The following is a 27,540-nucleotide window of genomic DNA, read 5'->3' as shown; positions in this document are numbered from 1 at the left end:
TCCCCTCCTCCAGTAATGCCAGATTTATTTTTTCTTTTTCGAAATAAAAAAATATAATTAAAAAAATAAATAATTGGTTAATTAAGTTAATTTTTTGATTGATTAATGTATTGTTAGGGGCAATGAATATTTGTGCAAGTTTCAACCTGAGCCGAGAACGGAAAGTGAGAGAAATAACATGTATAATATTTGCACCAGACAGACAGCCTAGAAGGTTAAGTATCGCTACATCAAATTCATTCTTCTTACACTTTAATTTCTGACCCCTGACTCTAGAGCTAAACCTAAATGCACCAATCAAAAATTGCAAATAAATTTGACCTACTTTTGGAAACACGGAAATGAGGATGACACAGGTAACCTTAGCCTTATTTGGCAGGTAAATGGCGGTGCTCTCATTGTAATGTTATTCGTGTCGGCCACTCCTTGTAATATTTAGTGGTCTTATTTTCTCAGAAAGGGATAATGAAGAAGTAGAAATTATAGAATTTAGATCGATTGTTAATGGTGAGTTAAATTGACGTATTATCCTGAAAAGGAATCTCAATCTATTCAATTCTATTCTTGAATGTACATAATGATAATGATAAATGACAGTCACAATGATTCTTGAATGATAAAGATGAAACGCAAGTCTCACTCACAGTGCTTTGAAACTTACAGTTACTTACTCTTGACAGTTGAGTTGACAAGTCATAGACTAGTCATAGAATTATAAGACTAATATATTATACCACAGCGACTAATCTTTTACTTTGTTTTTCACTAATTGATGATATATTATAATATATATAATATATTAATAATAATAATCCAGAATAGAAAGTTATAGATCTACAGGCGTTCATTCAATCATTAATTTCATTAAATTACATAGACATCTAGACTAATTAAATTAAAAGACATCCCACTCCTCCTCTTTGTCTCTTGACTCTTGTGTTAAAATTAAGTCCTTCATGTCAATTAGAATCTTTAACTCTGCCCTCTGTCTAGTTATGTCTTTTTTTTTTTTGATTTCTAGTCTGATTCTGGCATCTAGATCTAGAATCTATAACACAGATTTAGATTTAATAGCATTATATATATTCTTACTTATATAAATTAAATATATATAGATTCTATAAAGATCTAGATTTTAGTAGAGATATATACAATGTACTTTTTATTTTTTAAAGAAAGATTTGAGAGTTTTTTAGATTTAGTCATTTTCAATTTGATTAGGATTTTTGGATATTCTGATTGACATGATCATCACCAACTGGAGTTAACTTGTCACACAGTAACTGGCTTTAAAGGGAAACTCTGATGGTTTTTCAAATTTGGTTTATTGACATATTTAAATTCTGCGTAAAAAGTTGTAATAATTTACCATTTTGTATTTAAATGCTTAGAAACATTTATATTTAATAAATTAGTCAGTAACTTCTGACATCTAAAAAAAATGGGGTTCTTTGAGATTTTGTTTTTAGCTCAGTCAAATGTCACTTTCCTCAACAATATTGAAAGAGAAACTACATTTAACCAATGGTATCGCTTCATTCTTACAGTAGCTATTTGGCTTAGTGACGGCCTAGTCCAGACTATCGTACAGTTATATATATATAGAGAGAGATCTAAATCATTAGGATAACCAACTTGAGAAAAATAGTAACATTTTCATCTAAGCCCCTCCCTGTCCTAAAAAGTAAATAGATCGTGTGTCTGGCTGATTTTAACAAACTGGTCAGTGTAAGGCTACTCTAGACTATGTGTAGTTGGTCATGACAAGACAACCAAGCGATAGTGTTTGTGTGTGTTAAGTGTTCAGGTGAGAAAATACACACTGCCATGGTTAGTCATACATGTAAATCTACTTTCAATACGCATTTTTTTCTTTGCTTACAAGATCTACATCTAGCTGCATAGATGAAGATATATTTCTTTTACGATAATGTAAACTTTACTTTCTGGTCTCCCGTTATACAATAAGTAAATAAATTTAATTAATAGGCTAGTGTGATGTCACGTAGAAACCTGGTGAAAATCTGATAATTTTGGATGAGCAGGAAAATTACATCAGAAAAACATGAATTACTAAGTTATTATTGCAAATTAAAAAAAAAAAGAAAAATACATTAATTATCTGTAAATCAAAACACATATATCAAAAATTGTCAAAACCATCGGTTTCCCTGTTAAGTAGGCTACTAGGCTCTTTAATCCATATATAGGTTTTGATTGTAACAAGACTTTGAGAACCCACTACCGTGTAGTATTTAATCTCCTGGTGCTTTCATGCTGTTTAGATCTATTATGCGTCAGCAATAATTTAGGTTTTAGGTTGTGCAGTTATTCTTGCTAATTGTTGTGTTGTTACTCAGATAATTGTGTATGAGTGTGTGCCTTGTCAGTCAAGAAAAAAAGTAAAAAGTTTTTTTTTTTATATATTTATTTATATTTATTTATATGCTAATCTTTTCATTATTTACTTACAGAAAAGAGAAACCACCACAACAGCCAGTGGTGGCTTAAATAGTATGGATCACAATCACAACTATGATTGTGTCCCAGATGGTAAATACTTTGTAGTATTTAATTATTTTTTAATGAATTTATCACAGTAAGAATTATTTGAATGTTGAGTTCACTTTTTAAACTTTTTGAATGATGTCTCCTAAGTGCTTGGTCAATGGGCCAAAATTTACTCTTTCTAAGCAGAAAAGCAACTTTTTATACATTGTTGTGTACTTTTCTCCTTTTACAGCAAAATATCACGACTATATACAACACAATCTTGACCGCCTGAAAGAAAAATGCTCCAAGTTAACTGACTGCATTGATAAACTTTTGGAAGAGGAGAATGCTATTGTTGTTCTCAAGGGAGATAATATTAGTCTTAATAAAACTTGTGGGTATGTGGAGTTCTTTAAAAAAAAAATAGAATCAGCTTTTTTGATAATTTTATTCTTACCATCTCATTCTTTACTCTATGAATAAATAACAAATTGTTTAATTTTGCATAGACCAATGGTAATGGTTGACTGTTTAGAGAATAAAAAGGTTCTTTACATCGTCAGATGTTTGAAAATTATGACTTATACCCTCTAGTACCAAAGCTGCACACCTTTATACAGTCTTGCACCTTAGCTGCACACCTTTATTGCTTCTGTTTAAATAGTGCATCCAACAATTATTTCAAAGTAGAAATGAACAATGAAAATTATCATCAATTATAGTTTGTGTTCCCTGTGAACATAGGGCCTAAGCACACAAAAAATGCCTCTCTCAGTGGTCTCTTTTAATGGCTTCCCAGCAATTTCTGTCCTCTATGCTTCATCTAGTGAACTGCATTGCCTTGTCTTGTGCCTTGAGGGGTTCCAATCTAAAATCTGTCTAGCTCTTTTGTTGTTTTCTTTTCTTGAGGTGTGACTAATCCATCTCCATTTTCTTTCTAATATCTGCTCCTCTAGACTTCTCTATCTGTCCATGTCCCACAGTTTGGTGTTTGTTCTAATTGTAATTAATTTTATGTTTGGTTGTCATGAATTTGAGAAGATTGTAATCCAAAAGGTGTCTTTTTTAATCTTTTAAAGGCTTATCTACAAACCAGAAAATGGAAATTACACCACTCTAAGAGGAAAGTGCAGTCCAATTGAACGTGAAGAAATTCGATCAGATATTGAAGATGGCCTGAATGATATGCTTGATAAAAATCGAACATGGAAAAATGTCAATACATGTTTAAAGAATAGATATGGGGATATCGAGAGAACAACTAGAGTGGAAGAAGTTTGCTTGTAAGTCCTTTGTTCATTTTTGTTTTTGTTCAAATTTGATTTTCATTTATTTTTTTTTTATATATATTTATTTATTTTTTTACAAATAAATTCATCACTATATTCACTTAAGATCAATAACAGTACAAATATTCCTTTCTCTGAAGTAAAATAGTTTCCATTGCCATCCATTAACATTAGATGGATTCATTTAACTTTAAAAAAAATGGCAAAAAATATATTTTTTAAATGTTCATTCCAATGAATGGATTAGCTGTCAGCAGTTGCCTTATTTTTTATTGAGATTAACCACTTCCTTTTTAAGTTGTAATGTTTAGCATGTGTCACTTTGGTACTAGATATAAGTAGGCATTTTGCCGTAGTCACTATTAAGGAAATCATCTGGCTGTAGGTTGATATGGAACAGTAGTGAGTTCTGCTCATGGCGTCGTCATGGCATTCATCTGGAGAAGTCTGTAAAGGAAGCAGATGGCCTTTTGTGTGAGCAAAAAACTGGCCAGTGAATTACTTAATTGCTCTGGGAGCTACACATTCATAGCATGCCATATAAAAATGTAATGGAAAAAAAAAAGTTAATGTTTTTTGTTTTTTTTCTTGATTAAAAGGTTGGCAAAAAATAGAAAAGAAATATGCAATAATACTACAACACATAAAACAGTGGAAAGATTCTTCAATTCAGAAATTCAAAATCTTCAATGTAGGTGTCAGCTGCTAGAGCATGAAGGGGAAGAAAATGGTAATGGTAAATTGTGATGTATTTTCTTGTCTCTGTACATTGGGTTGTCTTCTGTAATATCTATAATAAGTATGTCTATTATTTTAGATTTTGTTGCAACGTAGAAGATTAACTTTGAGTTGTACTGAGGATATTTTTTTTTTTTTTTTCAAACAGAAACCTCCTCAAATGAAATGTCAACAGGGGCAATAATTGGCATTGGAATTGCATGCTTTGTAGTTCTTGTTGCCATCTTTTGTCTTATATTTTTTTGTTACAGACGAAAACATTTAAAAAAGAGGTATGTCTTAGGTTCTTTCTAGAACCATTAAGATCAGGTTTTAAAAGAGATGTGTGATTGTGTGTATGGACATCTCAATTGATACAATACATAGGTAACATTATCTTATCTTATATAATACAGACTTTATGTCTTGCGTATCATGCATATTGACAAATAACTTAAATTCTGCCAAGTCACTGGTTTTCCTGGCTAGCTCAGGCAACCCATTCCATGCTCTAATAGCACTAGGGAAGAAGAATCTACAAATTTGTCCTAGCAAATGGAAAGAGAAAAATCTGCATATTTTATTAGATTTTGTATTTGAAGATGAACAATGATTTCACATCATAAGTAGTCTAGATTTCGACTCCCAATGTTGGTTAGGATCTTGAATTCAGTTTGTCCCTGCTTTAATACTGGTAAGCATTTTTTCGGCTAAGGTGCAGGTTGGTCATTGTGCAAGTTTACTGAACTTACATAGATTACAGAAAATTACAGGGAAGAGAAAAAAAAAACAGAACAAAAGGGAAAACAATGTTTTATTGAAATGTTTTGTTGTTTTTTGTTTTTTTTTAGCAAAAATAAACCCAATGTTGTGTACATGGCTCCTCCTGGACAAGATGCTGTTTATCAGGAACTCTTTGATGACAAAGTGAGTTACAAACTTTGATTCCACAGATTAAAATTATTTTTTTTAAGCTACATTATTTAGAAAAATAACTTAACATTGAGAAACTTCTAGAATATTAGATAAATGCCATTATAATGCTGATATATGTGCATATTTCTATTAAGTTACAATATCATAAAACTGACAAAAAGAAAGATGTGATGTTTTATCAAACATTCAAGTGTGCAGGATGGAAAATGGTTTCTGTAACATAATAGTATTATATGTACATTTGCACACTAGCGCTTCAGTGCAACACCGCTTGTGTTTACGTAATAAACGGAGTTCCTAATATGTCTTCCCTCTTAAACACTAGTTTGTTATTTGTGTAATACAAATATTCTACATGGTGTCAGAATAAAACTTAAAAAGCTGTCCAGACAAAGGTTTTTATTAATCTAATAATGGCTTCTTTTTATTTTGAGCAACCAATCTTGAATTGGAATGCTAAAGATCTGTATCAAGAGTTTTTAAGGTTTCAACAGCAGGTGAGCTTTTGTTTCACAAAGGACAAAACAGTTCTCAAATTTTATGTCTGCTGACAAAATTATTCACTGTTGAGGGACAATGGATTTTCTCAACAGATATATTAAAAAATAACCTCCTGAAGGGACAAAAAAAAAATTGGACTGGATTAAATTAGAAACCTTAATATTAAAAGAATAACAGGTATTATCCTGCCCTAAATTTCTTCTACTTGGCTTTTCCATGACACACAGATGATATAATAATTGTCAAATTAAATTTTATAAGTATTTTGTTGTTGAATTCAAAAATATTGTTTCTTTCATCAGGAAATAGTCCTCCGCTAAATTGAGAAATTTAAGGTTTTTATTTATTTTCATTTTGTTTGATGTATTTTAGATATATAAAGGGTTTCCTCCCAACCAACCTCCAAACTTACCATCACGCTATGTACAACATTCACAAATTCAAGATGATTCTGGTTACTTAGAACCTGTTATGGCTGGAATGAAATACAGGTAAATTCCTATTCAAAATGTTTCTTTATATGCTCGGTTATAGCTGCTAGGAGTAAAAACTGCAGCTGGGCCAGAATATAATGCTTGGAATAGTAAATCAAGATTGTCTATTTAATCTATTTGACTTTGCAAATTAATTCCCTGGCAGGGCCAGAGTATAAAGCATTGAAAAGTAAACCAAGATTGTCTATTTATCCTATTTGACTTTGCAAATTAATTCCCAGACACCTAAAGCCCTTCCAATTATCTGACTTGATCAGCATGACTAGTGTTTTAAAAATTGTCATAGCAGCTGAGGAATGGATCATTTCAGTTTTAGTAGAAAGTCTTAGCTTTGTAGTAAAAAAAAAATAAAAGAAACTCCATAACAAATTGAAGTAATATAACATAATCAATAGGAAGCCTGAACTCTTTATTACAATTAAAATGTTTTGTTGTTTTTTTGTTGTCAATTCAACTCGCATCTTCTTGGAACCTGAACATAGATCTGTAAAACGGCTCTAACAATTTAACAGTTAATGTGTATCGCTAAACAAAGAATAATGTTGTGGTGGTGTTGGTATTAGATGTTGTAAATGTGTATATAAAATATTACTAACTCACAGTCTGGCCTTGCGGTTCGATCACACGCACAACATATAATGAATCTAGAAATAACTTGATAAAAGCTTGTTCAACTCAACATATTGTTATAACCCTAGTGGCGGACTGAAAGGGTTAATGTGTGTGCGGCCTACCAACACACATAATTCAGGTCAAGGGCTGTTGAACAAGGGACATTACTGCTAATGCACGCAATATGACCAATGTTATGGTCATGTGACCAAAAAGCCTTTACAGACAAGAGACAGTGTGTTAGAAAGGACAGTTGAATTCAGTACGCAAGGCAGTAAGGACAGTGTGCTACAAAGTGAGTCCTTGAAAATGTAGCTGTACGAGTCTAGATGTAGATAGAGAAAGACTTGTAGTGTTTAGTAGGCAGTTCTATTGTGTTAAAGCATTCAAATTTGATGTAGCCAATTGTGTTGTATTGGCTTTTCATGTATTTGTCATTAAACTGTCACATTGTTACTTGAGACTCTGGCTGTTAAGTTCTTGTGTTAGATGTGCTGTGTTGAAGATTAAGCAGTATTTACAGAAGGCCTGATTAGGAGAGAACATAACAATATAATTTAATACATAAAGAAGGGGGCACAGTCCCATGTCAACAGTTCCTAATAAATCTTACGTCTTGCTTAAGCTAACAAAGTGCGTCTTCAACTGTCGTTATCTTAACATTCATTAGTAATATATATAGAGAAAAATGCTCTACAAGTTGTATAATTATGAGTTTTGGGTGCTCTAATAGGAGTAATCAGCTACATGTATTCTTATAAAATTCATGGGCTTTCTTTGCTTTTGGAAGCTGATCCACAAGCACTTTTATTTAGCATTTGTACAATAAAGGCATGGAATAGTTAGCACAATTAACATTCTAGTGGACAATTCCCAGTTAATTTTTTATTTTATTGTTACTACTTACCTTGATGGGCTTGATAACTTTAAACCATGTAATAATTATTGTGCATTTTGTAGCACTATAAAATCAAATTAAAAATTAATTTGTAAATAAAGTACAGATTACTGTGAAGAATCTTTAGTATGAACATCTCCAATAGTACAATAAACATGCAAAACAGTATAGCAGATGACTGGGCAGTGATCTGAAGGTTTTGGATGGAGTGTAATCCTTAGATACTGGTATCTCTCAAAACATATGAATCACAACAAAGTTGTTGTTTTTTTTTTAAATGTTGTTTTGTTTAATTTGTCCCTTTATTTAGCCTAATACACTTTCAGAAATGTTGTCCTTGCAAGAATCATACAAAATTTTAACAATTTTTTTTAAAACGTATATCAGTCTGGTAAAAAGTTTGTACACGTCGTTTCTTCAACACTCAATCGCAGATCAAGCTGAAATTTTGCACTATTATTTCTTTAATCTGACAACACAAGAATTAATTTGTATAAATTAATCAATTAGTTAATTAATTATTGGTAATTGATTATTTTGTTTTGATATCTCGAACAAGGGAAAGAAATTGTACTTGACTGAAGTGGTGGTATATACTGAATTAGTCTCCTTAATAGTTCATCATCTGAGGCTTAGTGAACACAAAGATGAAATAGAAACAATAGATAACTATACAATCTTCTGTGTTCATAGACTCTTCGCTAGCAGAGTTGCTGTGTTGGCTTGAGAAGCCGTAGAAGGCTTTAGCCCACAAGTTCAAATTCAGGTCGTTCCCCTTTTTTTTAAAAATACATTTAAAAGTTGATTATCAAAGTACACTGTTCTTTCTCCCCCTACCCTTTTCCAACTGGTCCAGACAAGTGATAAGATATAACATATTAAGGAAGTTAACAGCATGAAACGCTAAACAAAAACAATTGGTAAAAAGAAGTATTTCTGATTGCACAGATTTATTATTGTTAGTCTAGATCTATTACAAATTTAATTACATGACTGATCCAAACTAATTGATACACATAATATAAGCTTTTTTTTTTTATTTTCTTGTTTAACCTATATAGTCCCTCATATTTCCAGACACATAAAATAAACATACACACAAATTATAAGTATGATAATAGTCAGATTCCTTTTTGCAAGTTTGTGTTCACATATATATAACACAATGATTAGTTTAAGAACATATAGGCCTACAATTTTTTCAGTTTTTGTTAACACTCTAATATGAAATATTTTTTTTTTAAAATTAATGAAAACATGCTGTTGGGCTAATTTCGAATTTATCCATTATATATATTCAGGTTTTGCTTAATACTAGTTAAGTCAAAATTTTCTTGTTAAATAATACAATTTTATTAATTTTTTTCATTATCTGATTTAGACCCATGCCACCAATACCTGGGCAAGCTTCAAATCCAGGATATGAAAGTCCTCCTCGTTACAGCCAATATGAGAAAGATACAGCAACTCCTGAGGTAGACACTGAAAATGGATACTTTAAACCTCTTCCAGAGCCATCTAGTGGCACTCTTAATGCTCAAGCTGACTCAGATAAAGAGAGGTCGGAGAACAGTGGATATGAACCGCTTAGTGGCTCACGGTCAAGTCTTCCTTTGGAAGATGCACCAGTCCCAGAAGCCCCTATCCCTGCTAAGAGAAGTAAATCTGGAAATAAATCAGAAGAGTCTCATTATTTTGAACTAGAGAATGGTGGGGCTAGTAAGGAAGATAGAAATACTGTCTAATTAAAGGAAAACAAAGAGCCTAATTAATAAAATTTACAAAAATAAACATTAATATCTTATATAATACAGATGTTACTTCAAAAAAGAAGATGATTACGTCCCATGTATATTAACTAATAACCTAAATTCTGCTGAGTCACTGGTTTTCCTGGCAAGCTCAATTATTGTAATTCAGGAAAGAAAGTTACTTGTAATATTATCTATAGTTACTTATTTAAGTAAACATATCTGAAAGGTGCTTGATGTCAGTACAGCTAAGATAATTTTAAATAATATTAAAAAAATGTCTGAATTATTATTATGACTTCTGATTAAATTACTGCTTAATATATCTTTACATAAATATCTCTTTTATGTCTATATCAAAATCTTAGTTATTTTAAGTCCTAAATGAGCCTTACATGAGATTGATTGGGCTTTTTCTATAAGAACATTCAATCATTTTACTTTTTAAGTAAATTAAGGGCAGCTATGTGATGTTCAAATTTTATAAGGTTTGACTGTATCTGTTAAAAGTTTTGAATTCTTTGATTGTTAGAAAATGTAAAATGCTTTTATGTGAACCTTTATTTTTAAATTAATGGTGCAGTCCAATTTTTCTCAAACTACTGCCAACAACTTAATTTAAAATTGCATCACTTGAAGCCTATTTACTAATTTAATATTTTATTTTAACACTGGCTCAATAGCAAAAGAATTTTCCTTCCAAAAACAATTCAATATCTCTTCCTGTTTTATCGTTCATTGAGGCATAATTATAAATACCTTTTTCAGTCTTGAGCTTGTTCTTGCCGAATGTGCGTCAAGTTCAATGAAACTTCAATTTTTCTATTAACTCTGTTCTATATTAAATATATTTATATGTATTAACATTTTTTCAGTCTTCATTCCTTTGTATTTTATTAACTCAATTTTCTTATTACAATTTGTAAGATTTTTTCAGACTTCTGTATATTTGAAAAGTTTTTTGTGGCTTACATGGATAAACCTATTTCCATTGGACATTCCGTTGCCTTGAATAATTTTAGTCTATCTTTATCTGCATCATCATCTTTTTTTTTAAAGATTGTATGCACTAGCCATATTTATCAAAAATGTAGAAATCAAGAAAAATAAGCTTCGTTCTTCTGTCTCATAGAAGAAATGAAGTACATGACAGGCTTGTTTAATAATTGTTTTAACTTAGAACAGGGGTTCTAAAACTTTTTAGCTATACCACATGGTCCTTTAGCTTCAATGTACTTGCTGCATTCCCCTTTTATATTTAAAAAAATAACATAATACAACATAGTTATGGTAATTTTATTCCAGTTATTAACATTAACTTATTAACCAAAGTAAAAAGAACAACTAATGTTCTTTTTTTTTTTTGTAGACTGCCAAATTAAAAAAAAAAAAGATGTATTAGATGAAAAGTTGATATTTAGTCCATCCAAATAAAATAAAAGCAGCTCCCCTGTCCGAACCCTTTTTTTTGTTAATAAAATTATTGTTTTGTTTTTTTCCCAGCCTAAAGTGAAATATGAGCCGTCTTGAGTAGCCTCTTTGTCAAGAACTGGAATACCTTTAATTAGGAAAACTAAAGTCTTAAGATTTGTATTGGTAAAGCTTTCCATTCTAGCTCAGTCGGGTTTCTTTGCAAGAGTTTTCATGTAACATCTATTCAATACAAAATATTGGGTTTTATATTGACTGTGAAATTAGACTTTTTTTATAGTCCTCATCAAAGAGTTAATTAGGCTGCTAATCCTAGTTAAAAACCCTACTGTAAATTTATATTTTACTTTTATATAGGATAATATTGCATTTAATTATAACTTAACAGGAAATGCCATTTTTTATTGATTTTTTTTTTGTTATATGAATAATTCATTACACTATTTTTATTACAGTAAGTAGTTGGACTTGTACTACTTTCTTTTAATATTCAAACTGGATTTGGTCAATGTATCATAAAATAGTAATATTTGTTTTCTCTGCATCCATTGGTTGTATTGTTATTTGAGTAAAAAAAAATAATTTTTTAACTAGATCTGACTTTCATGTTCACGCATGAGACTCAAAATTTCACTTTACATTTTGAACCATCAATCTTAATGAAATTATTCTTTTTGAATTTTATAATCTCAAGTGTTGCATAAAATATTGCCATTTTAGCTAATTATGATTTGGTTCAAAGGAATAACTAGTTAGATTTCAGCTATTTCTTGTATAAATTTAAAAAAATGACCAATTCAAAACTTTTAATGCTTAAAAAAAGTTCAATCATTACAAAAACAAAAAAAAAGTATTGGTGGTTTCTTACTATTTTTTCTGTGTATGAAACTAAGTATATTTTTCCCTATATGGTAGAGCTTATACTCTGGCTTGTCAGTGATATAGAGATTCAGCAAAATTAATTTAAGATTTAAATATATTAAATACATTCCAACTGATTTTCTTTTAATTAGAAATTACAACATAGTGTAATATTTAAATATAATTTTATATTAAAACTTTTATGATTATAAAAAGTAATTTTGAAATTTTTTAAAAAAGTATGTTGCTCTTAATTTGAATATTTTCTCATCCCAAACAATATGCAATTTATATTGTTTAATCTAAAATAAGAGAATGAAAATCTCTTTAAAGCTGTTTTTGATGATTGATGATAGATTTTGTTAGTGTACAAAGTTTTATAAGTGTCTTTTAGAAATTGTTTTGGTGTTTCATGTACATATGTTATTTATCTCTAATTTGTTTTGATGTACAATGAGTAGTTTCTTGTACATTTTTTATTGCAGTGTTGATGCCATCATTGTTTTTGTACTGCTGTACTGTCTATTTACTTCTATAATATAATTTGTGTTTTTATAGTATACATTGAAAGGCTATCCTTTTTTTTTATTTATACTTATAAATACAAATGTTACAATTTTGGTCAACAAAAAAAGGCATTAAATTAATCTTGAAAACTTCAATAGTAAAGCAGTTTTTAGTAATAAATTAATCTAACTATATTTGGAAATGTTTCAGTACTGTTTTCATTTTTTGTTTCTGTAATTTGTTTTACAACTATAAAGTTTTAAAAACCTTATTGCAGGAGCTATATAAAATATTAAAAGAAGTACCAAGATACTATTAAAGTAAAAAAAAAAGTTAGGTAAGACCATGGGGTCTGTTGGCTTCTGGGTTCAAATCTCAGTAGAGACCGGGAATTTTAATTTTAGGAGTCCACCCAGCGTAATAGGTACCTGACTTTGGTAGGGGAAATTAAAGGTGGTTGTGATGGCCACATTAGCCACCAAGACAATTATCATCCCTACGTATTGCAAGGTCTGAAAGATGTACTTTACTTCTACAAGTAAGACATGAATGTCATTTCACTATAAATAGCCAGAAGCTAAGAATATGTGTGTATGACTTTCCAAAAATTAAGATTTCTATTTAATTACGAATTTCCAAATAATTATAACATAATTTTCTACAATGTATGATTAAGATACAATAAACAAAACATGCAAACCTATTTTTATTTGTGCTTCTTATTAATATCAATATCATATATAATGGATCTTCAGGGCGCCTCTGAGTCCATCCAGCTCTACTGGGCACCTGACATTAGTTGAGGAAAAGTAAATGTGGTTGGTTGGTGTGCTGGCCACATGACACCCTCGTTAAGTGTGGGCCACAGAAAAAGATTATTTTTACATGATCTGTCCTAATAGATCACAAGATCTGAAATGGGAAACATATATTATGGCCTCATTCAGTCATGAAGCGACCATGGAAATGAGATGAATGCCTTGGCATTGCCTGTGGTTGGAATGATGTCGCCCGTGGCCCCGCACATATCTGTTCTCTCCCCTCCCCCCCCCCCAACTCTCGCAGCGGATAAATCCAAAAGAACGTCAAGTGCCCATACAGTTTGTCATCAGCGTCGTCGCAGTCTGTCAGGGTGTAGCTTATAAAATTAACCGATCATTATTTTTGCTGTTAGCAACATAAGTGTTGTCTCTAACTAAAATAAAGCAGAAAACAGTTCAAACGAAGTTCGATGACTTCACAACACTTTAGACGGAAATGGAACAACTCAAAATATAAGCGTCTTGCTCTTAAGGTCTTGGTGCTGCTATCACGGAGTGCTTTATTATACAGACCTCTGCTGTGCTGAGATGCCACTATCATATACCTGTACAAAAAGGTGACATATGTCTAACTGCTCTAAAAATTGTTGTCATTAGCGAGAAAATCCTTGCATGGGGTATAATCCTTTATCGACAGTCCAAATTCCATTGTAAGCGATGTGTTCTCAGAAAGTCAATGTGGTTTAGAGCTAGTAGAGGTATTTCGGACGTGATATTCATGCATCGTGATGTCCGAAATCATGTTACATTTTCTTATTCTTATATGTCTTAAATTAGGTTTATAAAATTATTTTTAGCTTCTCCATTGCTAATAGAAAAATTTTGTCTGTAACAATTTATTGACGAAGATGATTCAATTTTAATATAATTTAGTAGGCCTATGTCAAATCACAGCAGAACAAAAAAAAAAAAAAAAAAAAAGATTCCTTAGTTTAGTAGGCCTACTGAAGCCATTCGCCAAGTTATTTGTTTTTATTTTTATTATTTTTTATTTTTTTTATTTAAAAAAAAAAAGAACCTTTCAATATCGTTTTGGTCGCCTGCGTAACGTCGAATATGTATTCTATAGGATAAGACATTATAATTATAAGGTAAGATAAGATATTTTAAGAAGGTAACGACGGCCTTCGGTCCATACATCATTTTTATATAGTCAAGTGAAAAACTTACTAATTTTAGACTTTCACGTGACCTGGGTTCGATTGTTATTTACTAATTTAGATCTAGAATCTAGATCTACATCTCAGTAGACTGTAGTAGATGTTATCATGATGTAATAGTTACTAGAGTTTACTTCTGAGCTCTTGTCTTAGCCGTAACATATTTCAGGTAGATCTAATAAATGATTAAATCTCTAATTAAAGTAAAACAAAATAGTGACAATAGACAATACGGCTATACTCTCTGGTCACTGGCTTCAGCCACTACTGAGTGTGACTACGACTACAGGATTATCATTATGATTATGAGGATAGTCTAGTCTAGACTCTAGAAGACTTAAAAGTAAAAGTAATAAAGTATATATAATACTGTTATGTATTTCAGAATCTTCTGGCTAAATGTATTAGTAGGCACACAAATAAAAACACTGCAAAGAACTTGACGACTCAACTTTCAGTTTCATATAACTTTAATGACTATTAACTCTAACAATTCGTCACTGTAACATGTAGCGTAGAAGACTGTACAATATCTGTCAGTTTACAGTTAGCTATACTTCGTTGTAATTCATCTCTTCACTTTGTTGCAATTCATCTCTTGTCAACATGCATCGAGCCGTATTCCACAGAACAGACCAACGACACACTTCCCAGTGTCGCTCCAGGTCTCCCAAAGCTGAACCAAGTCGTACTCAAGTCTACCGAATCAGAGCCGCACACGTCTTACATTGACTGTATCGACTGTAACAGCTCAAGTCCACTGTAGTTCGCTGTATAGACTATAACGATAGTAGTCCACTCCAGTTAACTCTACCCTAGTTAACTTGCATCGAGTCGTACACATTTCTCTTCCACTAGGGCCTCACACGCCTTACATAGTCTGTATTGACTGTAACGGCTCACTCACTACTGACTTTCACATTAACTCTCTGGCTTATATAGAGTCCCTAATCGCTTGTCCATTGTTGCAAAAACACTGCTAGTATCCTCTGGAACAACACGGGAGGAAACATCACATCCTGTCATTGTTTATACATGTCGATTCCAGAGAACACCTGCTGCAGTGTCATCTCGCCGAGGTCACACGTAGTGACCTCTAACTGTCACTGTTCATTTGTAACACTTCCCCCTTCGTAGATCAGTTCGTCCTCTGGAACAACACGTGAGGGCACGTCACATCCTGTCTTTGTTTATATGCGTAGATTCCAGAGAACACTCTGTGATGTGTTCTCTCACTGGGGTCACATGTTGACCTCTACTTGTCACTGTTCATTTGTAACAATACTATAGTATTATTAATAGCAATTATTTAATTATACTTATTCTTATACATAAAAGACACTGAACCATAATCTTCAAATACAAAAACAAAATTTGTTTTTTTCCCCTGCCCTGTAAGTGTAATTTTCTGTAATCTATGAATCTATGTAAGTTCAGTAAACTTGCACAATGATCAACCAGCACCTTAGCCGACAAAATTCTTACCAGTATTAAAGCAGGGACAAACTGAATTCAAAATCCTAACCAACATTGATTATGATGTGAAATCATTGTTCATCTTCAAATACAAAAACAAAATGTAATAAAATACTCAGAAAGACACAAAGATAAAGGCACATTCCTCGTTCCATATGCTAGGACATTTGTACAAATGCTTTTTCTTCCCTAGTGCTATTAGAGCATGGAATGGGTTGCCTGAGCTAGCCAGGAAAACCAGTGACTTGGCAGAATTTAGGTCATTGATTAATATGCATGATGTGTAGGACGTAATCATCTTCATTTTTTGAAGTAACGTCTGTATCATATAAGAAGAAGATCGATATCTAAAATTCTAAATTGATACCAGTCACTTTCAGCCTTTCATTTTTCATTTCAGTTTTGAAAAAGGCCTAATGGCTAAATTAAATTGTTATTGCTAAATAGTGTAATAAATTGGTTAGAGTGATTCTCTGTAATAGATCTAGGTTATATCATCTAGAATATCTAGATCTTGAATCTAGAGACAGATGAAAGAGACGACACTCATGTTTTAAAAGCCAAGTGAAGGTCATGAACTTTTGAAGATTCTCACTGTGTCACACTCAACTCATAGATATAGATCTACTCACAGACATTCATTGAATCATGACAATGAACCCTAACCCTATCCCATTTATAATATAGATCTGTATACATAGACATATATATATATTAATCTAGATTCACAGTTTACAGGAGCAATGCTAAGATACTTTTGCTATAGATCTAGATCTATTACCCATAATTAAATAAAAGTTAACTTTTAATACTCTTATTTCAAGCTCTCTAATTTTAGAGGTTTCACGAATCTTCTTTTACAAAATACCTTAAAATATATTTATGATTATTTATTATATATGACTTTCTAATACTTTGAATCAAAAAAACAAAAAGTGCTACATGAAAGCTATTGATACATTTTATATTTTAAAAATTGACCTTATTTAGTCTTACAATCTGAGGTTTTATGCAGAATATGCTTCAGGTTGTTGCATGGGCATAGCCAGGATTTTTTTTTTGTGTGTGTGGGGGGGGGGGGGGGGGGCAAATATATATATATATGTGTGCGTGTGTGTGTACATAATTAATCTTTATTACATTCTGACCATATTGTACCCTAGAATAGGTTCTTCCTGGAGTTAGCTCTCCCAGCCGGATTCGGGGCGGAACTCCACTGCCAAACACTATTTCCGGTATTGAAAACCAACAAAATGCTTATCCTGAAGTATCTACAGTGCATTATCCTGCTATTAAAAAGTTTTATGTTATACTAGGATTTCCCTGTTTGTGCTTTCCTCGTGATGGCCCCTATGTCAATGCAACTCTACCTGAAAGTGTGGCGCCAAGTTATACTAGGATTTCCCTGTTTGCGCTTTGATTGAGACCCAATCTCTATAACTGACTCCTAAAATCCATCTTAGCCATCTTTGTTGAGCCACATTTAGTCTTTTTCAATTTCAGCAGATGACTATTCACTGCACTTTATTAATGAAGCCCAGTCACTGGTAGAAATTTTTAACCTATCTTGGCTATACTCTTGGAATTATGTGACTATAGTTTGCTTTATATTTTATATCGAACAGGGAAGTTTTATCGTCAAAATCATCTGCTGGGGAGTTTTAAACTAAAAATCTCTTGAGTTTTTTATAACAAATTCTAAACCCCCTTTAGCTAAGCTCATAGAATTGGGTGACTCTAGTTTGCTTTAGAATGATATTGAAGAGAGATGTTTTCAACCTCAAAATATTTAGGGAAATTTTGAACTCAAAACCATCTGGAGGGGTTTGAAACTTTAAAAAAAAAAGCCCTCTGGAGGAGGGGAGTTTAAACTCAACCCCTCCCCCCTCCTAGAAATTTGAGTGTGTAATTTGTTTTATATTATATTGAAGAGGTATTTTTTTTATCATCAAACCCCGCTGAAGGAGGGGGTTTTTAAACTCAAAAGCCCTTTTGGCTATGCTCATAGCATTTTGGTGCATAATTTGCTTATTTTTATGTTTAAGACATATTTTTTTAGCTTTAAACTCTGCTGAAGGGGGGTTTATAAAATTTTGAGTGTGTAATTTGCTTTTTTTATATTGAAGAGGTGGTTTTTAGCTGCAAACCCCACAGGAGGGAGGTTTTAAACACAAAACCCCTCTTGGCTACGCTTATAGAATCTGGTGAATGATGTATGATTTAGTCTTATATTGAAGAGGGGGTTTTATCGTAAATTTTGGAGTGGGTTTTAAAATCAGAATCTTTCTTAGCTATGCTCTTGGAATTGGGGAATTGTTGTTTACATTATTATTTTTTTGTTTTGTTTTATAGAAGAAGGGGATTTAACCTTGACTGCGCTGGGGCAAGTGATGGTTTAATTTTAAAATCGCTCCTAAAATAAAGAAAATCATAGCTAAAAATCAGTCACTAAATTCCGTTTGAACCCCAACACCCTCCCCCCTCCTGGCTACACCCACGGATTGTTGGCTCATATGATAAAATGAATTAATAACCTTTTTAGAAGTTATGCCTCACAATTTTTTCAAACATATTCTTGCTGATTTCATAATGATGGATGTTACCTTTTGTTTATCTGTTTTCAGAATGTATTGTGGTGAATATTGGCTAATACTTCTGTTGGCCATTTTTTCATTCACTGCTAGAATTGGTGAAAGCAAAAATGTTCAGCGATATGAGCCAAACTGGCAGTCACTTGATGCAAGACCTTTGCCCCCATGGTATGATGAAGCAAAGATTGGCATCTTCTTGCACTGGGGTGTCTTCTCTGTGCCCAGCTACGTAGGTGCCTGGTTCTGGTGGTACTGGAAAGGGACTCAACCAAGCTTGGCAGTAGTAGAGTTTATGAAACAGAACTATCCACCTAGTTTTACCTATGCAGACTTTGCTCCTGAGTTTACAGCAGAGTTCTACAACCCCAACCAGTGGGCAGATATTTTTAAAGCTTCTGGAGCACAGTAAGTGGAGGGAAAAGTTCTTCAATTATTTTAAATGCAATTGTTTATGTTTAAAATGTTGGCACTTGTTCTGTTATTAATTTTTTTTTTTGGTTATGCAAAAGCTTAGAATATATATAATAAATCCATACCAAAAATCTCAAAATATTTTAATTTTCATTTTTAATGAAAAATTAACATTTTAAAAACTGTTTAAAAAAATAACTGTTAATTAAGTGGTAGCAGCAGGGGTGTAGCTAGGAATTTTCCATAGTTTGGGGGGCTTAACCTATTTGAGGGCCCCTGCATTTTGCGTAATATTTAATTTTTAATGTAAAAAACACTCATTTGGGGGCCCCCTCAAGTGGGGGCTTGGGGGGATTTTCAAATTCTCCCTCCTCCTCCCCCCCATCCTAGCTACGCCACTGAATAGCAGTCTGAATTTCACATTTTCACAGTGATATTATATACACCAAATTTTTTTTTCCTTTTTTTTAAGACGCAATTTTTATGGCTAAATGCCAAAATGGGTTGCAAAATCACCTCTGCAACTTGTATTTTGATTGTGTTACTTGACAAACAGGCAATGCACACACATTTGGGTTATATTCATTCAAATTTCTTTAGATATGTTGTGCTTACTACTAAACATCATGAGGGCTTCTGTCTCTGGCCATCTAAATATTCCTGGAATTGGAACTCAATGGATGTGGGGCCTAAAAGAGATTTGGTTGGTGAGTATTTTTAACAATGTTGTAGTGATAGTTTACCATTGGGGGGTGGGGGGGTTGAACTGAAGGGTTTCTGGTTCAAATCTTGTTGAAGGCTGGAATTTAAAATTTTGGGCTTTTTAGGACCACTGCTGAGTCCAACCAACTCTAACATTAGTTGGGAAAAGTAAAGGCATTTGTCCACATGACACCCTTGTTAACCATTGGCCATAGAAACAAATGACCTTTACAGCATCTGCCCTATAGATTGCAAGGTCTGAAAGAGGTACTTTACTTTTTTTAAAGTTTTATTTGATATTGTAGAGTCCATGTATAACCTACTAAAATAAAAGCTGATGGTTTCATTGAAATGCCTAACTACTTTTACGAACTAGAGCCTAAATGTATACAACTATCATTGTAAGTTCTTCTTCTTCCTCTTTCTCATTATCATTTTGTCTCTTGTGATATTAATATGATACAATGTAGGTTTTACAGTACATTAAGATTATTACATGTATATGTAAGACGATATCAAATAACATTTAGAATCTATACATTACCTCACAAAGTTCTAGTTAGTAATTTGACAGATGCATTGTAGGGCATTTTTTTTTTACTGAATGTCTGGTGTTTTGAAATACTACTATGATGGATTTGACTTTTCTTAGGACTCTGAGAAATGGGATTGTACAATATATATACAAAATGTAGACTTTTACAAACTCACCCTTTTTAAGGTCAGTCTGAAGTATGGAGGTTCTAATGTATTTATATTTCATTCTCTGTTCTGCTTCACAGTCTGTTGGTGCACCTCACATGATCTTTCGATCGTCTCACTCTATTCCCTCATATCTTTTGGCCCATCCTTTCTGTTGTCTACATCTCCTTCTTCTTATTACCGTTACTGTTCTCCTCATAAAGGCCATGCAGTTTTAGCTTGCATTGTTTCATGAATGCCATGGGGCCCAATGGCCATTGTAATACTGTTTCATTATATATATTTCATTGTTGTTTTAAAGAAGTAACATATGCTTATTAAAATAAACCTGTGTTTGTGTTTATAGGTGAACTTGCTACAGCCTTGCGTAAAAATGGATTAAAGTTTGGAGCTTATCATTCACTGTTTGAATTCTTTAATCCACTTTTTTTGAAAGACCAAGAAAACAATTTTACGACCCAAGAATATGTCAGGGTATAGAATTATTTTAAGATATTTTTGATTATCACAAAATGTTTCTTTTTTTTTCTAGCTTAACATTTTTTTTTGTATAGAAATTAAAGACTTTTTATTTGCTAAAACACATTTCAATAGAAATACTGGCTGCTGCAGACTTCTCTCATGGGAAAGCAAAGTATTGTTGTGCTTATTGCATTGGTTTGGGAGTTGAGGAAGTGACATTAAATAACAACAGGCTAAGCTGCTAAAGAAGAGCAATTACCTGTTTGTTTTTGATAGAACAAAGAGCTTCTCTTAAATGCAAAGTCTTCTAAAAAGGTTGAAATACATCAACATAATTATTACTCTGAAGATCATAGGAATACCTATTTTTAAAAATTTCTTCAATGTAGTGTTGCTGTGTTGATTAAACACTTTTAGAGTTTTAAGTATTTTTTCTCTTTTCTTATTAAAGTGTTCAGTTCTTTTTCTCTTCCTTTTAGAATGTCATTCTTTAAACTGATATAGATTTATATTTGTTTTCCCACAAACAGACTAAGACGATGCCAGAACTTTATGAACTTGTTAACAATTATAAACCTGATCTCATCTGGTCAGATGGTGAATGGATGGCTCTGGATACTTACTGGAATTCTACTAATTTTCTTGCCTGGCTTTATAATGATAGGTATAAATATTTTTTTTGTAAACAATAATTATCTAAACAATTATTTTGTCTTAAAAAGCTTTTGTTTTTAAATTTTGTTTGTTTCTTTTTTTAAAACATACATTTGTGAGCTTAACTCTTTCTCTCCTAACTGATGATACCAACGTTGATTCCACCAGAATGTGGTAAATAATTACGGAGAGAAAGAGTTAAATTAACTTATGACTAAGAATGTTAACTTGTCATTGATGCTTCTTTCTTGCCTCCTTTCTTCTGTCAAAGTTCTCTGCCCTTGACCTAATTAACTTATGCCCTCTTTATTCACCCACCTAATCTTTAGCCCTGTAAAAGATACTGTAGTCACCAATGATAGATGGGGCTCCAACACAATGTGCAAACATGGAGGCTATCTGACCTGCAATGATAAGTTTAATCCAAGTAAGATGTTTGGATGTACATTATAAATAACTTTATTTTTTTTTCATGGCTGTTGAAACAAACTATTCTGAATAAAATCATAATCCTTATTGCAATTTAAATTTTCAGAGGTTAAACAAGATCGCAAATTTGAAGATTCAACTACTATGGATAAGTATGCTTGGACGTATAGACGTAACCTGAAACTATCCGATCTCCATTCAATCGAGGAAGTGCTGGAAATAGTAGCACAAGTTGTCAGGTAATTTTTTTGAAAAATAAAAAAAAAAATTATATGCCATAAATAAAAACATTTTTTGAAATGTGAAAGAAAACAGATAAGCACATTTTTTGTACTTTTTTTTTATTGATTAATACAGATCATGGCTTGATAATATCAAACAGAAAGTTTACTAATTAAGTTCTTGCTGTTGGTATTTTACAGGAGCTAGAAATGAAAGTTGATATGTTGAAACAACCTGGTGTTTGCTAATGGGCTGATAGTTGGTCTTAAATATATATAAAAAAAAAAACTGTACAGTAGATGAAGATGGTTTTAATCTTAAAAAATTAAAGCAAGCAAAGTTCTTTTTCTTTTTTAATATTGAATCTGTCAATACATTATAGCTTTTAGAAACACATTGAAAATCGTTTTTTTTTTAATACAACACTTTTAAAAGTATTTTTTAAATTTTAAATGTGCTTGACATCTTGTTGTGTAAAATTGTGGTTTAAAACTTTTTTCACTTTTCAGGTTACAATGCTTTTCAATGTGTATATATTTAATCATTTATTTTAGCTGTGGTGGCAATCTGTTGATCAATGTGGGACCCACCAAAGAAGGAACAATCGTTCCAATATTTGAGGAGAGATTAAGGCAGATGGGGGAGTGGCTAGGAGTCAATGGTGAAGCAATCTATGCCACTAAACCTTGGAGTCATCAAAATGATTCTGTTAATGCTAATGTGTGGTAAGTTCTTTGGAGTCTGCATTAAATGAGCCAGTGATAATGTTACTTTATTTGTTGGTGGTTAATGAAATCCTTATCATTAAAGCCCATGGAGTGAGAGCTTGAGAGGCTCTAATCCTCTCTTCCAAAAAGTCCTGGATAAAAACCTTGCATTAGTGCAGTATGTCTCTATGCAAATCCAAAGCATGTGACTTCCCAGATTTGGCGGCCCACATCTAAGGTTCTGACAAGGCGTGGTAGCACGACCATGTCCAGACTTAAGATTGGCCACACCTACATCACGCACTCTTTTGTGCTGAAGAGAGAGGAGCCCCACTTTGTGAGTACTGTGATTCTCGCCTCACCATGGAATATATCCTCATTGATTGCCCCAGATACCAGGATGTCAGGGAGAAATTTTTTAGAGCACACAACTTAAAAACACTATTCGACAATGTCAACCCTGGGAAGGTACTGGGCTTTGTCCAGGAGGTGGGGTTGTCTACGAAGATCTGATTTTTGAATTGTGAACATATAATATTTACATAAGATTTTTACCAAATTATTACATTTTTACTACCTTTACTATTTTAACTGTGAATAGACCTTGTTTTTAATGATTTAACTGTATAGCATTTAGCCCTTGTTATATAAAGGGAGAGTGATCCTTAAAGGATTACAGGCACGACATGGCCTAAATTGTGCCAATGTGCCTAAACTCAAAACTATAAAAACTCACTTCCCAGACTTGTTAAATGCAATTCAGCAAATTTGGGACAGTTAAAAAGGATATAAAACACAGTTTTCTTGAGGCATAGTCCACTAAAGTTAGAACTGAATAGTGCATTTGATGAAATACCTTGATCATTACATTAGCTACTTTTTTGTTAATTTTTTTTTAACATTATATGTCTTGGCTGCAGGTGCAGTGGCTGAGTGGTAAGGCGCTTGGCTTGTGAAACCAAGGGTCCTGGATTTGAGTCCTGGTGAAAACTGCGATTTTTAATTCCAGGATCATTGGGCGCATCTGGGTCCACCCAGTTCTAATGGGTACCTGACATAAGTTGGGGAAAGTAAAGACAGTTGGTCGTTGTGCTGGCCACATGACACCCTCGCTAACCATTGGCCACAGAAACAGATGGCCTTTACATCATCTGCCCTATAGATTGAAAGGTCTAAAAGAACTTGTATACTATATGTCTTGATTGTAGTGTTTATTGTAGTTATAGTTTCTGTAGTGAAAAAACAAACCCAGACTCTTGCATGATAAAATATCTACTAAAACAATTGTATCTTTATTAGCATACAAAAAGTTTGCAAATATTAATTTGACTTGTCTTTATGTTGTTGTCAATATATTAAAGCAATTAAAAAATTTTGTTTATTTCACAGGTATACTTCAAAGAAGACAGATAATGGTACAAATGTTTATGCTATTGTTCTGAAGTGGCCAAGTGGGCCAAACTTGATATTGGCTGACCCGTTACCCTCACTCGACACTGTTGTGACTTTGCTGGGGTACCCAGATACTTTTAAATGGAAAGGTGTAGGATCTGGTATGGTAGTTAGCATACCGCCTATTCCCATCAACCAGATTCCTTGCAAGTGGGCCTGGGTCTTTAAACTCACAAATATAAAAAACTAAATACCTTAAAAACTATCACAACTTATGTCTGCTATGGTTTTTATTACTTCAAAATCTGTTTTGTTTTGTTTTCTTATGTTTAAACTTAATATTAAGTGCTTGCAATTTTTAAAGATGTTTTAGATTTTTTTTTTCACAAATCTACATTCCAAGTTGTTAATATTTGGTGCACTTCTAGAGATGCCTCTAATTAGAGTTGTTTTTTATGTCTTTTTGCTGCACAAAATCAATTTTATAAGACATTTTAAGCAATGCAAACAATGAGAACATAGGTATTATTACAAATCAATAAACTTTTTTTATTTGTCAATATGAATTTTAAAGATAAAATGTTTCCATTGTTTTAAAATATATATTTTTTTATGTTTGTTATCTATTAATGAAACAAGGTTAATTAAGCTGCCTAGATCATGACCTGGTGATAAGCTGAACTGTGTATACAACACTCGCCTAGTTAATCACTACAGAAGTAAATGTATACAAACTAGTATTAGCCCTACCTTTGTACTCTTCCATTAATGTCACCAGAAAATGTACAACTTTTGCCTTGATTTATATTTATCTTTTGTTTTTTTCTTACTTTATTGAAGAATATGATCCATAAATCTGCTCTATTGTAATAATCTAGAGCAGTTTTTTTTTTTATGATAGCTTTGTCATGTGACATGCATTTTGAAGAATTGCCTTGTTGGTCCCCCGGGTTTGAATCTGCCCGCTGCCATCTCTCATGTCCTCCTGCAGGAGGATTGGGCTTGAATATTGAAGGAATATCCAAAACATAAAACAAAAAATGCAGCATAATGGATTAAAAAGTTTCTGATCATATTAAAGATCTTTTCAATGATTTATGAATTACTTTTTAAAAAAATATAATTTTATTATATAATTAGCAGGTTTTGTTTTTTTTTTGTTAGTTTGTTTGTTCTTTTTATGACTAACATATTTTGTTTCACTGGGTAACAATGTAAATTTTGAAAAAACTCAAAATAGTATTGACTTGTATTATAATTATGAACTATTTAGACTAAATGTCTGGAAACTGAAAGACTATTATAAAATGGCAAAAGCTTTAAAAAGTTTTTTTTCTTCAATAAGTGAATATTTTTTTTAACATTTTCAAAAGAATCTTTTTTTTTCTATCCTTAAAAAATAACTGAAAAAATAACTGTCATTATAATAACTCTAGTCCAAAATATTTATATAAAATCATTTTAGTTATTAGACTATCATAACCAATTTTTGTTATAGGCCTAGTCATTTACTGTGAAGTTCAATAATACAAGTATAGTTTCTAAGTTTCTTTTTTACTGCTGCTAAAAAATTTCATTTTCTATACTTGCGGCTCTAACTTTGTTCTTGCTGTCAGCCTTAGCATGTCACACTTCCCATATTTCCAACATAAACTTTTTCATTGCTGTGAAAACACATTCTTTGTTTATTCAACTATTTCTTTTTAGACAATTAAGACTTACTAACTAGGTCTTAGGGCGACTTGATTTTCTTCTGTTCATTTTTATTTCAAAAACATTCAGCCCCTAGTCCCTTATCTTTCAATTCTGAGCTATCAAAAGTTGAAGCAAATTATACTGAATAAGAAATGGCCTATGGGGATGTGGTGGCTGAATATTAAAACGCTTGGCTTCTGAACCAAGGTGTCCCCGGTTTGAATCTTTGTGAAGACAAGGATTTTTAATTCTGGAATTCTTAGTACACCCATGACAGATAACTCTAATGAGTGCCTGACTTAAGTTAGGGAAAGTAAAGTCAGTTGGTCATTGTGTTGGCCACATGGCACCTACATTAACTGTTGGCCATAGAAACAGATGACCTTACATCATCTTCCCTATAAATTGCAAGGTTTGAAAGGGGTACTTCACTTTTTACTTGAGATGGCTTTGGCAATTTACTTCTTGAGACGAGATCTTTTCCCTTTCCAACTTGCTGGGGGAAAGCCTGAATCTGAGAGCACTTATTGTTAACATGAGTTTTTCCCCAAAAAATATTTTAAAATCCTGTTGTAAACATTTTAAATGTATGTGTGTGTGTATATAAGCAAAACCTTTGCAGTCTCATTTTCATATTTATTCTTATCCAACTAACTGAGAATAATTTTAATAAAAGATGCATTTTAAAATAATTACTTCTCTTTGATCAATGTTAGAAATTTCACTCTTGCCTTTTGTTTAAAAAATGTGATTTTTTTTTTAATTTATTAAAATCTACTTTATATTTGCCATTGCTTTTTATATTTACTGTATTTGATATTAGAAAAATATTTTTGATCAATTAAAAAATTATTACTATCAAAGATCTTTTTGAGGAATTTTTTTATCTTTACTTTTCTACATTCATCTGTATGAAAAAGAGAATACAAATAATATAGTAGCCTATGATTTACTAACACATTCCATTAAATACAGTGTAAGACTAGTTCTTAGTGTTTACTTTGTCTTGATTTTTCTGTCCTCCTTTGTAAAGCATCATCCTCTTTTTGTCCTCTTACGGATGTGAAAGTAATCTTAAAAGTGTCTCATAGCGTTTTATCTTCCCCTTAAGATATTTTACAAGAAGTTAATTAAAACTGGAAAGATGCTTATATTACTAGAGGTTATTCAATAAAGAAGATAAAACTGATTCAGAAAACTAAGACCGGTATCACTCATCTGCATCACACGTATAGTATTAGGCCTTTAACATGTAGTTTCTTCATGTATCCCTTAGATACACCTCACAAGACCATTTCCACTCAAGCGCCAGGCACAGTGAAGTTATAATGAAACATTGCTATGGACCTAGGTGTTTATTAGGGTTTATTAACTTATTTTATTTTATAAATCAATCAAGAACATACAACTGAAATGCTATTTAACCACTAGATTAGTAAACACAAACTAAGACCCGCGGGTAATGTCAGGCAGTTATTCATAAAGTTCCTTTGCAATTAGAACTCTGCTTTTCCGTAGAACTAGAAAATTTTGACTGTAGGCCCCCTATAATTGAAAATGTTTCTGCAAACCTTCATTGCTCATATTTTAACGCTAATTTTTAATCTCAAATCTGTCATTTAACGG

The 27,540-nt window shown here is 32.2% G+C and overlaps 2 protein-coding genes across 2 annotated transcripts; both read left to right on the top strand.

The window, feature by feature from the left end:
* The first annotated feature begins 287 nt into the window (after positions 1-287).
* LOC106073996 (uncharacterized) lies at positions 288-11,803 on the top strand. The gene is made up of 9 exons (XM_056018963.1): positions 288-379; positions 2,475-2,553; positions 2,744-2,891; positions 3,573-3,776; positions 4,382-4,512; positions 4,669-4,792; positions 5,351-5,426; positions 6,309-6,427; positions 9,322-11,803. The coding sequence occupies exons 2-9, from the start codon at positions 2,517-2,519 to the stop codon at positions 9,683-9,685; spliced, it is 1,203 nt and encodes a 400-aa protein (XP_055874938.1). The 5' UTR covers positions 288-379; positions 2,475-2,516; the 3' UTR covers positions 9,686-11,803.
* A 2,682-nt stretch (positions 11,804-14,485) lies between these two features.
* On the top strand, positions 14,486-26,777 carry LOC106073995 (alpha-L-fucosidase-like). The gene is made up of 9 exons (XM_056018962.1): positions 14,486-14,640; positions 18,572-18,943; positions 19,550-19,656; positions 20,700-20,827; positions 21,346-21,479; positions 21,799-21,896; positions 22,005-22,137; positions 22,675-22,845; positions 24,217-26,777. The coding sequence occupies exons 2-9, from the start codon at positions 18,573-18,575 to the stop codon at positions 24,467-24,469; spliced, it is 1,395 nt and encodes a 464-aa protein (XP_055874937.1). The 5' UTR covers positions 14,486-14,640; position 18,572; the 3' UTR covers positions 24,470-26,777.
* Positions 26,778-27,540: the final 763 nt, after the last annotated feature.

Source organism: Biomphalaria glabrata, chromosome 2 (assembly GCF_947242115.1).
Source record: "Biomphalaria glabrata chromosome 2, xgBioGlab47.1, whole genome shotgun sequence".
NCBI classification, from domain to species: Eukaryota; Metazoa; Mollusca; class Gastropoda; family Planorbidae; genus Biomphalaria; species Biomphalaria glabrata.
The sequence above is the reverse complement of the archived record's forward strand: the minus strand, read 5'-3'. Positions and strand labels throughout refer to the sequence as shown.

Coding starts and splice junctions, on each gene's coding strand:
- LOC106073996 (XM_056018963.1), top strand. CDS start 2,517: ATGGATCACAATCACAACTATGATTGTGTCCCAGATG. Junction 4,793..5,350: donor CGAAAACATTTAAAAAAGAG/GTATGTCTTAGG, acceptor GTTTTTTTTTAG/CAAAAATAAACCCAATGTTG. Junction 5,427..6,308: donor AGGAACTCTTTGATGACAAA/GTGAGTTACAAA, acceptor GATGTATTTTAG/ATATATAAAGGGTTTCCTCC.
- LOC106073995 (XM_056018962.1), top strand. CDS start 18,573: ATGTATTGTGGTGAATATTGGCTAATACTTCTGTTGGCCATTTTTTCA. Junction 21,480..21,798: donor GCCTGGCTTTATAATGATAG/GTATAAATATTT, acceptor CCTAATCTTTAG/CCCTGTAAAAGATACTGTAG. Junction 21,897..22,004: donor CAATGATAAGTTTAATCCAA/GTAAGATGTTTG, acceptor TTAAATTTTCAG/AGGTTAAACAAGATCGCAAA.